The 13029-nt window shown below is 45.9% G+C and overlaps 1 protein-coding gene across 1 annotated transcript in view; it reads left to right on the top strand.

Moving 5' to 3' along the window:
• Positions 1–10473: 10473 nt before the first annotated feature.
• TMC3 (transmembrane channel like 3) overlaps positions 10474–13029 on the top strand; it is a 36367-nt gene continuing 33811 nt past the window's right edge. Inside the window, exons 1-2 of the mRNA XM_036108803.2 lie at positions 10474–10716; positions 11905–12051. Of these exons, the coding sequence (XP_035964696.2) occupies positions 10628–10716; positions 11905–12051 (236 nt within the window). The 5' untranslated portion in view covers positions 10474–10627. The remainder of the gene's footprint in view (positions 10717–11904; positions 12052–13029) is intronic.

Here is a 13029-nt window from a genome sequence, read left to right as displayed (position 1 = left end):
GATCTTGTGCCTTTCTTTTTTTTTTTTTTTAATTTTTTTATTGTTATGTTAATCCCTATACATTACATCATTAGTTTTAGATATAGTGTTCCATGATTCATTGTTTGTGCATAACACCCAGTGCTCCATGCAGAACGTGCCCTCCTCAATACCCATCACCAGGCTAACCCATCCTCCCAACCCCCTCCCCTCTAGAACCCTCAGTTTGTTTTTCAGAGTCCATTGTCTCTCATGGTTCTTCTCCCCCTCCGATTTCCCCCCCTTCATTCTTCCCCTGCCGCTACATTCTTCTTCTTCTTTTTTTTCTTTCTTAACATATATTGCATTATTTGTTTCAGAGGTACAGATCTGAGATTCAACAGTCTTGCACAATTCACAGCGCTTACCAGAACACATACCCTCCCCAGTGTCCATCACCCAGTCACCCCATCCCTCCCACCCCACCCCCCACTCCAGCAACCCTCAGTTTGTTTCCTGAGATTAAGAATTCCTCATATCAGTGAGGTCATATGATACATGTCTTTCTCTGTTTGACTTATTTCGCTCAGCATAATACCCTCCAGTTCCATCCACGTCGTTGCAAATGGCAAGATCTTATTCCTTTTGATGGCTGCATAATATTCCATTGTATATATATACCACATCTTCTTTATCCATTCATCTGTTGATGGACATCTTGGCTCTTTCCACAGTTTGGCTATTGTGGACATTGCTGCTATAAACATCGGGGTGCACGTAGCCTTTCGGGTCCCTACTTTTGTATCTTTGGGGTAAATACCCAGTGCTTTCTTTTTTTTTTTTAAGATTTTTTTATTGTTATGTTAATCCCCATACATTACATCATTAGTTTTAGATGTAGTGTTCCATGATTCATTGTTTGTGCATAACACCCAGTGCTCCATGCAGAACGTGCCCTCCTCAATACCCATCACCAGGCTAACCCATCCTCCCACCCCCCTCCCCTCTAGAACCCTCAGTTTGTTTTTCAGAGTCCATCATCTCTCATAGTTCGTCTACCCCTCCGATTTTCCCCCCTTCATTCTTCCCCTCCTGCTATCTTCTTCTTCTTCTTTTTTTTTTTTCTTAACATATATTGCATTATTTGTTTCAGAAGTACAGATCTGAGATTCAACAGTCTTGCACAATTCACAGTGCTTACCAGAGATCTTGTGCCTTTCTATATAAACTTGAGAATGAGGGCACCTGGGTGGCTCAGTCGGTTAAGCGACTGCCTTCGGCTCGGTCATGATCCTGGAGTCCTGGGATCGAGTCCCACATCGGGCTCCCTGCTCAGCAGAGAGTCTGCTTCTCCCTCTGACCCTTCCCCCTCTCATACTCTCTCGCTCTCTCATTCTCTATCAAATAAATAAATAAAATCTTAAAAAAAAAAACTTGAGAATGAGTTTATCGATATATATAGAACAGCTTGCTAGCATTTTAACTGAGATGTTGTTGAATCCATACGTCAATTCGGTAAGAATTAACATCTTTGTAATACTGAGTCTTCCAACTATGAATGTGAAATATCTCTCTACTTATTTGGATCTTTTATTCCTTTTATTAGTGTTTTACAGTTTTTCACATACAGATCGTGTATCTATTTTGATAGACTTATACCTAAATATTCCCTTATTTGGTGCGATCGTAAATGGTATTGTTTCTTTAATTCCCAACTTCAATTATTCATTGCTAGTATACAAAAAAGCTTTTGCATTTTTGTCATGACCTTGTGTCCTGCAACCTGGCTATCCTCATGTATTAGTTCTCTGGCTCTAGAAAATAAAAATAAGATGCATGGATAGAAAGCTTAGAACAATAATTTCAGATCCATATAAAGAAGCATTAATGGCCAGGGTGATCCACAGATAAATGGACTACTTCAGGAGAAAATGATCTTTTAGTCCCTGAGGTGTTCAAGCAGGAGCCATGGGGTCATGGAGGGAAATGTTAATGATATTCAAATACCAGTAGAGGAATTGGCAATAAAGAGTTCTGAGATCTCTTCTGCCCAGAAGACTCTCTGTACCAACCAGGCTGATGGGAGAACCTAGGGGAGAAAGGAAGGGCGTGCTTACTAAATATGAGCTCACTTCCCAATATCTGCTTACAGAGGGGGAGCAGCATCAATAATCAATGAAGAGGCACTCATATGTTTAATAATATCAAGGGAACTCGAACTCTTCGAACTTACTCATTCCACTGCAACTTCAAACCCAGCCTCTGGAGGGGGCCAAGACTTTGTCCTCCTCCCTCAGTCCCCATTATTACAGACCTAGAGATGCCTCATCAAGGAGCCCGTGTCTAGAGCAATTTTCCTGTGATTCCAGGAATCTTCCAGTAGGTAAGGCTGGGAAAGGGGGTGATTGGTAAGGCTGGGGTGCTAAGCTAGATGGATGGAGCAGGTGGGGTCCTGAGAGAAACGGGGCAGTTGGAGGGGGAGCACCAAAGTAGGGAGACATGGGGAGAAGGGCTCCATTTGGGGACCAGACAGACACGCTCAGAGGAGGACAGTGATGAAGGGCCATCTGTGGTTGGTTGTAGGGGACTCCAGGAAAGCATGGTGGGCCCAGATCCCACAAGTAGAAGAGGAGAGACTGTCCTAATGGGAGAATCAGGCCAGGGGATGAGGCGGCAGTGAAGACGCGGGTGGTTTGGAATGACAGTCCAACTGCATAGATGGAGGAGGCGAGTTTTGAGGCTCAAAGGGGAAAGATGTCACAAGTTCTTGAATGACAGACTGAAAAATAGAAATACAGGCTTCTTATATGAGGATGGCAGGGGGCCAGCAACGTTTTCTCAGAAGAGTGGCAGGATAATACAGACTCATGGTTCATAGTTGACCAGAACCATGACACAGAAAAACAGACACCAGACCCCAATACCGGCTGCCTGGGATGGTGTCCCATGCCCCCTGTGTCCCCCGGGACCAGCCAAGGGGCTGGAACATTGTAGATATCAGGAAGTACTGATCATGGGATGAGTTATTGAATGCATGAGGCTTGTGCTTAATTAACGAGTTAGTGGGGCTCACTTCAAGGCTTGATGGCTTCACTTGACTTTCATCCTACACATCTCCTGGCGCCTAGGGACTCACTGGGCCAGAAGTGTGTTAGGTTCCTTGGATTGCCAGAACCTACGCCTTGGACTCCAGCTCCTTCCCTCTGTGTCTTCTCAGGGCCTGAGGTCTAAGCATCCACACCCCCGTGACCTCTCCTCTGGCCCTTATTTGGTGACTCCCTCCTCTGTGCCCTGCAGGTGGTCCAGGGCCCAAAGGCACTTTCTGTCTTGAATGGCCTATCTGTGCCCCTCACCCAGCCTCCACCATGCCTTCAGAATAGGGATTTACCTTCCAGGGCCCAAACAAGGCAATACTCCTTTCCTCTCTTCTACCCTTCTATAGCTCCAAGCAACCACCTAGCTGAAGGGGTTCAGAATCTGTCACTCTGAGATACGCCACATTGGCATATAGATTATTTTGAATTACAGGTACTTGAGAAACAGCAGGTACAAGAAGGACACTGTGCCCCTCCTTTGTCCCCAAGTAAGACAACAAACATTGTTGCTTCTTCACCGTTTATGACCCATAGCCCAAATCCCTTTGTCTTATCAATTCTACACAAATTTATTGCTTTTTTTTTTTGACCAAAAGGTATAAAAGCTTCCTTCTCTGATCACTTCTTCAGCTGTCCATTCTCCTGTGAAGGTTCTTATGTGCATATAAAAATTCAATAAGAGGTATAGGCTTTCCTCCTGTTAATCTGTCTTATATCAGCAGAGTTCTTAAGCCAAGCCGAAGACCCAAATTGGGCAGAGGGAAATGTTTCCTCCCTACATAGCATGGCCGTTACCTTGTGCCCTGAAACTCCTGCTTTGTCTATCTGTCATCCGCTAAGCAGCACGTTGCTTTAATTAAAAAAGGGTCGTGTATTTTTTTTTTTCATTTCATCCCCAAGGAAGTGCACAGGACCAGGCACAAGCCAGCCTTAAATGATGAATGTGCTAATTCATTCCGTACCTTTCTGGCACATTCGTTCATACTCCCTGGCCCCACCGTGTCTGCTCATCCCAGAAGAGGTCAAGCTGGGAAATCTATTTCGGCCTTGACATTTGGATTGGAGGGGACAGAGCAGAAAGGCTATGGACAACAGGAGGGGGATAGAACAAGTTTAAATGAGGATGCCAAAGGATTTCTGGCAGAAGAGAGAAAGAACAGGAAAGGGTCAACACAGCTTTCAGAATAAACCATCCTAGATTTTAGCCAGCAAAACTTTGTTCGTGCTTTCCTCCCATTTCTGTGGCTGGCCGTCTCCACTTTATGACCATTTGGAGATCATTTGAAGTCCATTCCATAATTGCTCTCTTGCTAAGCTTCCTTTATGCAGAAAAATGATAATGTAGTTAGGATGCTTTCAGAAGTCCCGGAGGAAATTAATTTGTTTACAGGATGGTGTATCGTATGGTTAAACCAACAAGGAAAAGCAGGCGGCCCTCTCTCTTCTCGGCCGAGCTCAAGGGTGGCTGAGTGAAGTCACTAGGCAGGTGATGTTTGCAGGGTCCCCGGGAGGCTCCTAGTGGCTCTCTGTTTCCAGCTGCCCCCACCAGACAAATATCCCACTGCCATTCTTTGGAGTGGGTCGTTCTCAGATGCTCCCCACCACGGCGCTGTTCTCAGTCACTCTACGCAGCTCCTCGCCCCGATTGTGTTTGTCTTCCCGGGACTGAAGCGTGCTGGACAGACAGAGGCCCTTCTGCAAATCAGTCCTGCTACTTCCTGACCTGAGCCCTCCCTCCTGAACCTTCTCTCTCCGCTTTGCCACCACCCAAGTGGCTTCCTGGCACTCGGGAGTTATTCCTTCTCCCTGAGCGTTACCTTGAAAGTGAATCACAACCACATTCAAGCAGATGGCATGGGGGCTTAAGTCTCGGGGTACAGAATTAAAATACAATCAACTTAAATCAATGATAGGCTTGTATTACCTGACCGTGCAGTTCACATAAATTCTCCAAGTGACAGCATTTGACTGCACATTTATAGTCTCCTTCCCCTGTGCCAAGCCACAGGTTCCAGATTAGCAGCGTAGAAATTTAATAAGACCCTATCATAATTAGTGATGGTCTGTCTTCCTTTTGTAACTTCAAGGAAAATACCACTTAACAAATTTCTCATCTTCCTGCAGTCAGGCTGGGACCACCTGCTCAGTCTCATGGTCCCAGCTCGTTGGACTGGCAGCCTGTTTGCCTGTGCGCTCTGGGAAGGAATCTCTGCATCTCTGGGCCTTGGCAGGCTTCTTCCCTCACCCACAGCCGACCGCAGTGAATGTGGACATCCACTGAGACTCTGCATAGGTAATCGGCCCCTGCTCAGCCTTGTTTGTAAGATGCGTCTGCTTCTTAGAAGGAGGAAGGCATATTTTAAAGTTTCATTAGTAAAAATAGCTATATTAAAGTGCACACAGAGCATGTCTATCATGTAGTTAATACGTAGCTTTGCAATATACTTTCTTTGCAGATTCTTTACATGAATCAGGTCCGCTGTCATGAAATAAATAATTTCAAAACCGGTCTAATCAGCTTTCACGCTGAAGTTAAAATAAGGTTGATGATAGTGTTACGATGGTCGTAACAACGGTCCATATGAAATGACTGAGCTCAAACCTTTCCAGCCATGCTTTCGTAGCGGGGTAGAAATGATAATACGATTATAGACACAACAATAAAACATACGTGTCAGTTTGGGGCTCTGACTACACTCCAGACACCGGGCTAGGCCCATCGTACACAAGAGCATCCACGTTACTTCCCGTCTACAGTGGGGACGTAAAGGCTCACCGACAGTCCTCGATTACTCCCAGGTAACCCAGCCGTCCAGCAGTGGCGTTGTGTTTAATGGCTGGACTATTCGGCCCCAAGGTCGTTACAAATGATCTTGGTAGATGAGTCAGATTCTTAGGAGAAATGGAACAAGTGATAGACTCAGTTTTTACTATTCACACAAGTTAGAGTAAATTCGGTCTTTCTTAGAGAAAGATAAAGTATATAAACCTTTTTTTTTTTTTAGCTTTTGTGCAAAACTGTAAAATCCCTGATTTGTAAGGAAGACCCTCATGGCCTTCGTGTGTCCAGTATTTAAGATGAGAATAGAATTCACACGTGAACACTATTTCTGGGCACACACTGGGCAAAATTGAACGCTCCTCATTTAAAAATCAACAGAGACATAGGCGGACCTATGAAAATTAGCTTTAACTGCAAAGAAGGAGACAGAGTTCGAGAAGAAAAACTGGGAGGAGGAGGGCTTTTAATTTTTTAAGTCTTGCTTGGGGAAAGTAAAGTAAATGTTAAGGGAGAAATTGCTTTGCCCTTTAAGGAAAAGGACTTTACAAGGTCATTATACAACAGGAAACGCTATGTCAAAACAAGATGAAAAGGGATGTCCGTGGAATTGAAGGGAAAAAAATGAAGAGCATTTTGTTAAGAGAGGATTTAAAAATACCACACTTAGACTGAGGCAGGAACCCGGTACACCTCCTGGTTGGGTGGTGGGTCCACGTATGGTAAAGATATTCTGTCCCGGACCTGCTCTGCTCTGTTGGCGTGGCCGGTCCACAGATGTTCTTTGGGCTGCCATCTGCTGTGTGCTCCCCCCCATCTCCACAGGGACCTGGAGGGAAAGCTGCCAGGAGGCTGCCGGTCCCCAGAGACAGCATCGGCTGTGCTTTCAACATGTCCCCGAATATTCGGGTGCATACAATCTAAAAATCATTAAAGAAAAATTGCAGCCAACTTTTAGGTGGTTGCTTCACAAGGAGCTCAACTGCTTGCCTTTATCCCGATTTTGACCAAGTTCGATTCTCTTTTTCATTTCCAAAGACGGGGCATGCATTTAGATATAGTCCTCTATACAAAAGCATTTCTTTCCTTGAGAAAGCACGACAACAGAGCAAGGCAAGGTGGCTTTAGAATCTGTGTCTTAACTGCACCCCATCTGCTGGTCAGCTCCTTGTCTGCAGGGATTCTATGGGGTGGTGACAGTCTGTCTTCACTCGCTGCAGGGGCCACGGAGGCCAAGGCCCAGCCCGCCCGCCTGGCCCCACGAGGAATCTCTCACCGGCTACGTGAGTCATCGTGCATCACATGACCCCTGATGGACCTCTCAGGGTGTCTGCTCAGTTTCAAACTTATTTGCAGCTGATGAGTTCCCGAGGAATTCGCCACCAACAAAACCATTCGCTCTCATGTCTCGACAAATTCAGTTTGTTATTCAGAAAAGTGGAAACAATCGTTTACTGAGCCTCCCCCCTGAATCACCTCTTCCAGACCCAAAACGTAGTTCTCAACTTCAAACACAAGGCTTTTGAGTCACTGAAGCAATATCCTGGGCATGTCCGCACGTCTCAGAAATGGAAAAGTCTCTCTTGTAAAATGCAAAGATGAGAACATGATGCCGTCGTAAAGGGAGGCTAGCATTGCTCATGGGACTCCTACCTTACACTCTGAGATGTGCTCAGGGGCGTCACTGTCTCAGAACAGAATTCCCTTAGCGGGGGGAAATATTATTTAATCGATGACATAGGTTATGAATGTTTTTGTTCCTGTAAGCTAAGCCATCTGACGAGTTCTATTAAGACCTCCTGGGATGCATAACAAAATGGTTTGGGTTTTTTTTTTTCCGATGAAAAAGATTTGCAGGTTCTACATATAGATCTTCGATGGCTCCGTCTCTCCCTTCCCCTTCATTACCTTCCTTCTGCCCCCACACAGATCCTGTAAGCAGTTGGTGTAGGAAATAAATAATGGTTTTTTAGCTCATTTTGACATTGGATCCCTTTCTGGTTTTTTTAAGTGCTTCAGTTGTGAACATTTGAGGGACCTGTAGTCATTTTGTCTGTAGACACAGGCTGGCCTGATCTAACATCATCCAGAGCACCTAAAGCCTCTAATTAAATTGTCGGAGGATGTGCAACGCACGCAGGGTAATTGATCCCTTGCATTCTGGGAGCGGCATCCCCTGTTTGTGCTCGCTCTGCCTGGCCCCCAGGGCCCTGGGGAGCCTTGGGGAAGAGAATCAGGGTCCCAAGTGCTGGGCTGCTGGGAGCGAGGAACAACAGTAACAGCCTCTCCTAGAACTCATAGCCAGGATGGATGGCAGGTGGACTTCAAAAGGAATTTTTTAAAAATCAGACCAAGGAAACCAGAGAGAGATCACAGACAAATCTGACCACATTAAAAACTCATTTTTACCAGTAACGGTAATAGTAATAATAAACCATTAAATCCACACACATGTAAAGAGAGCAACTTCCATTTGACAACATAATTGAATTTTTTATGATATTCCCTTTGATCCAGTCATTTTACTTCTGGAAAACTAATTCTAAAGAAATGATGCTAAGAGCCCAAAAATCACTGGTGGCAAAAAAAAAAAAAAAAAATGCACGTGGAGGGATAGCATAGATGTGTGAGAAATGGGGCAAAATTTGAGTATTTCATGTTCTAGATAGACTATTCCACTAAATATTGCTGAAACATGTTCACAAAAAATTGAAAAATAACATGGAAATTGCTTTAAGTATAAGACTGATGGAAAGGTGAGAGATTCATATATACAGTAAAACTGAAAAATATACAAATAGTCGGGGCGTTGGTTAAGCGTCTGCTTTTGGCTCAGGTTATGATCTCAGGGTCCTGGGATCGAGTTCCGAATCAGGATCCCTGCTCAGTGGGGAGCCTGCCACTCCCCCTGCTTGTGCTCACTCTCTTTCTCTGTCAAATAAATAAATAAAATCTTAAAAAATATATATGTGCACACATATACATATATACACATATATAAGCATACATATGCAAAGAAGAGACAAAAATGCTCAAAATGTTAATACAGAGGGGCCTTCAGAAAAAGTAGGATGAAAAAAATCTTTGAAATGCTCAGAAATAATCCCTATAGGAAAGATCTCTAAAAGAATGTAAAAAAAAAAGGGGGGGGGTGGGTAGAAATAATCCTATTATGGGCACTATTTTGTCCATCTGACAAGCACAGATTTTATGTAGTGCTACGAGACAGAGTATCTGGCCCCAAGGCCTCGGGCAAATTGGCAGACTGGTGATCTGGTCTCACAGGTCCTGGGGGCCAGCTCTGGCGCTGGCCTCTTCTTCATTCCCCTTCCTGGAGCTCGAAGTCCGAACACCTGTCTGAGAGTCCGTGAACCTCAGGACCCTGGGCTGGGGCTCCGGCTTGCCTTTGGCCGCCCAGTGTGGGGCAGACCGAAAAGCTACCTAATTAATTTGCTAATGAGTCAATGAAGGAATGCATACATAGGAGAAGGCAGCCCGTGCCCCAACCCCATACCTAGAGGGGCTGATGGATTTTCTGCCCACCCACTCGTTTCTTCACCCGCATGAAGCTAGTGCACCAGGTGGAGTGCTTGACGGAAAGAGACCTTTCTGTTTCAGCCCCACACCTTCTTGTTAGTGAGTACAAACTGCAAACAGACCATTTTGTGTGTTTAAGCAGAAAATAGGGTTTTATATCATGAAACTGTGGGAAAGTCCTGGATTTGGGGATAAATTCTTTGGTGGAAAACCCCAGTGAATGACTAGAGAGGGGAACATGCAGGTGACAAGGGGACTAGGTAGCTTTCTACCTAGGAAAGGGTTGGAGCAGAGGCTGATGTGTCCCCAGGGACTGGCCTGCACGGGGCACTCCTTCTTACAGCAACAGGTGATTTGTTTTCAGGATACCTGTGTGAGCATCTACTCTTTCCAGTTCTTGCCTTCTCATTAAGAAACTCCAGCGGGCCTCTTAAAATCTCTTCACCCCGTTCCTCATAGGATTATCCTGCTGATCAATGTGGCCACACTTAGAAAATGTAAAATATAAGAAAATGTCAATTTGATTATTATTAATATCACGCTGAAATCTTTCGGGGAGACGTGTCATTATTTCTGAAACATACTTGTAAATGATGTTGGGGGAAAAGTAAATAGATAGGAATAAAGCAGAGGGAGCAAAATGTCAGCGACTAGAGGATCCAGGCTGGGGGTTTGCAATATTCGTGGTGCAACATTTCTGGGGATCTGACTTCTCTCCAAGTGGAAAAAGAAAGCTGAGAAAAAAATGTAAAAACCATGTAAGACGTTATGACTTCCTCTCCTGGACTCTGCCGTTCGAACACAGGCAAGATTCTTACTCCAAGCCTCTTTCTTGAGAGGTAAAAACGAGAAAAAAAAAAAAAAAATCTGTGCCCTGCGTTCTGTTTTGTCAACACCAGTCACAGGAATAGATGTAAAGCGCTTTGCAAACCGCAGAGCCCCGTCTGGGTGCGCGGGGTCACCGATGTGAGCCTCTGGGCAGCACCTAGCGATCCCTGCTTCAACCTGGCCAAGCCTCCCGCCTTTGTCTGCCCAGACTGCAGCCAATCTCCGCTGCCGCGGCCACCTCAGCATTACATTACGCACAACTGGAGTCCTCGCCAAGGACCAGCTGCCGACGCGCACTCTTGCTCCTGAGAACCAGCGAGCACAGCGACTAGCAGCTCCCCTGCAGAAGCCTCGGCTGGAGCAGACCCCAGCGGCCGGCCTCCTGGGACCCTGCCGGCCCCTAGAGGTCACTGGCAGCAGGGCAGCCCCCATGAAACCCTCAAAGGCATCCCAGAACTACCGAAGCATCCGGAGAAATACCAGCCAGCACTACTTCTACCAGGAGTCCCTGCTGCTCAGGTGAGTCGGCCCCCTCCGTCGGCCGGACAGTGGAGGAACGGAGCCCAAGTCACCCCAGAGCCCTGCCTGCATCTGACCAGAGGACAGAGTCCCCATCCCGCTCCCCTCTCCTTCAGAATGAACTCAGAAACTCCTTTCTCTGGGCTTTTGTACAACGGGGCTGGCCACCTGCTTATTGACCAGGGGACCCAAATCCAAGGTACACCAACGTGGCCCAACCCACAGGCAGGCCTTCTCTGATTTCTCTCTGTTGACTCAATCGGTGATGTCAAGAGAGAGCAGATAATCCATCTCTCATAATAAATAAGGTGTCTGTTGGAAAGGGCTTCAGGCTAGGAACAAGTCGGGGAGTACTGTTCGAATCTGTTAGATGTTTATAAAGGTATATTAAAACCTCCATTAATTTGTAGAAATTGGAGAAAATTCTCCTATGAGTAAGTAAAAACCGTCTGAATCCGGGAAAAGCAAAGGAATTATTTCCTCTTACTTATAAGGACATCATTGATCAAATAGCAGAATACTCATCTCCTCCTGAAAAGTCGCATTAAGATGAGCATATTAATTGTTACTGGGAATAAATGTTGCTACATTGTGGAAAAACAGTTCTCTCACACAGTAACTCTTTCCCTGTAATATCTGCCCACGTAAATCTGCTTGGCTACATTCTTGTTTCTAGACGTTGCTGCCCATTCTCCCTCCACTATCCCAGTTTCCAAGAATGGAAGTGGGCACGCGGGGAGGGGTCTCTGGATGACAGCGTTTGGCTTTTCTTTATTTTGCCTCCAGAGCTGGGGGACAAGGAGGAGCCCTGTCTCTGAAATGAGCTGATTATTTCAATCAGCCTGGAATAGAAATTGTTTGGCCACCAAAAATGCTGCTATTCAGGAATTGTTCATATAAGCACCCTCTTGTCTCCTTCTATGACATCTTCTGCTAAAACCTTTCATCCAGACAAACCATTTTCTTTCACTGACCGACCAAAGTGACAGATGCCAATGAATGTGCTTCCGTGGTTGTCCAAGACTGCCCAATTCTCTCTCTGCCTCCCTGGGTCCCTCTCCCTCTACACATACAAACTTCAGACAGATGACCCTGGGGCAGCAAGATGCTGAACGTGCCCCGGGCAAGATCTTTGCTGGAAGCAATTCTACTAATCAGATTTCCTCCTTAATGCCCTGATCCATTCAGCAACTTGGATGACAGCTTTAATGCTGATGAGACAGGGGACAGCAATGATCCAGAACAAATCTTCCAGAATATACAGTTCCAGAAAGATCTCATGGCAAACATTCGCTGCAGACCCTGGACCATGGGACAGAAGCTGGGAGCACTGAGGTAAGGGCTTCGGCAGCCATTATTGATTATTGCAAATATGCTTTCCACAAAACCTCCCTGTCCTGCCCAAGAAAATGAGCACAAAGACCCGCGTGAGAGTGGCGGGCAGGCACTCTTGATCTGACTCAGAGAAGTCACAGGGGCCTCGAGGTGGCCAGTATCTCTGTGAGTGTGTGTGTGTGTGTCTGGGTTGGGTGTGTGTGTGTGTTGGTGTTTGTGGTTTTCTACCTCCCTTTCAAACACTAGATTTTAGCATTGTGTCTAGAGGTGAAAAAAATAACCAAACTCCCAGGAGACAAGTCTATAACCCAGAATGAAAGCTGATGGTAATTTCACCTGCTGGGCTATTACTCCTTCTGGGGGGAAACCAGATTCTATGGGAAACCAGAAAACGATGATGCTAAGAGTCGCACTGGACAACCTGTTTAGATAATAGATAATAGTGAACAGCTAAAGAGTTGCAGACGGGCTGCCTGAATTCAAATACTGCCTCCCAATCCTTAGCTATGCGGTGTTGGGTAGCTTTCTTAATTTCTTGGCCACTTTTCTTTCTCTTTAAAGCTGAGGTGATGGTGCAGAATGGCACCTGCCTCCTGCTTCCAAAACTGTGCCACATTAAGCAGGCAGGTGTTTGTTAAAGATTCAGAATCCCTGATTGCCCTTAGAGCTGCCGAATCAGAAAGTATGGGGGGGGGCAGTATCTTTAACATGCATTCAGGTGGATTCTTCCGTATACTGAAGTCAGAGACCCACGGAGAGTTCCAGGGTTAAACGGGACCTCGCGCCATCTCTGATACGCAGTAGTCACACCCCCGCCAGTGAGTCCTGATGGATGATGCTGACGCCCGGGGTCACAGCAGAGGGAGTTAATTGAATGGTCTCACCGAGCTACTCTGACCTGTCAAGTGCAGAAACAGATGGCAGCCCTGATCACTGGGCACCCGGCGTGGACAGGCTCAGAACCTTGCTAGTGCCCCT

The sequence above is a fragment of the Halichoerus grypus genome, chromosome 8 (genome assembly GCF_964656455.1).
Source record: "Halichoerus grypus chromosome 8, mHalGry1.hap1.1, whole genome shotgun sequence".
NCBI classification, from domain to species: Eukaryota; Metazoa; Chordata; class Mammalia; order Carnivora; family Phocidae; genus Halichoerus; species Halichoerus grypus.
Note: the sequence above shows the minus strand (reverse complement) of the source record. Positions and strands in the feature narration are given on the sequence as shown.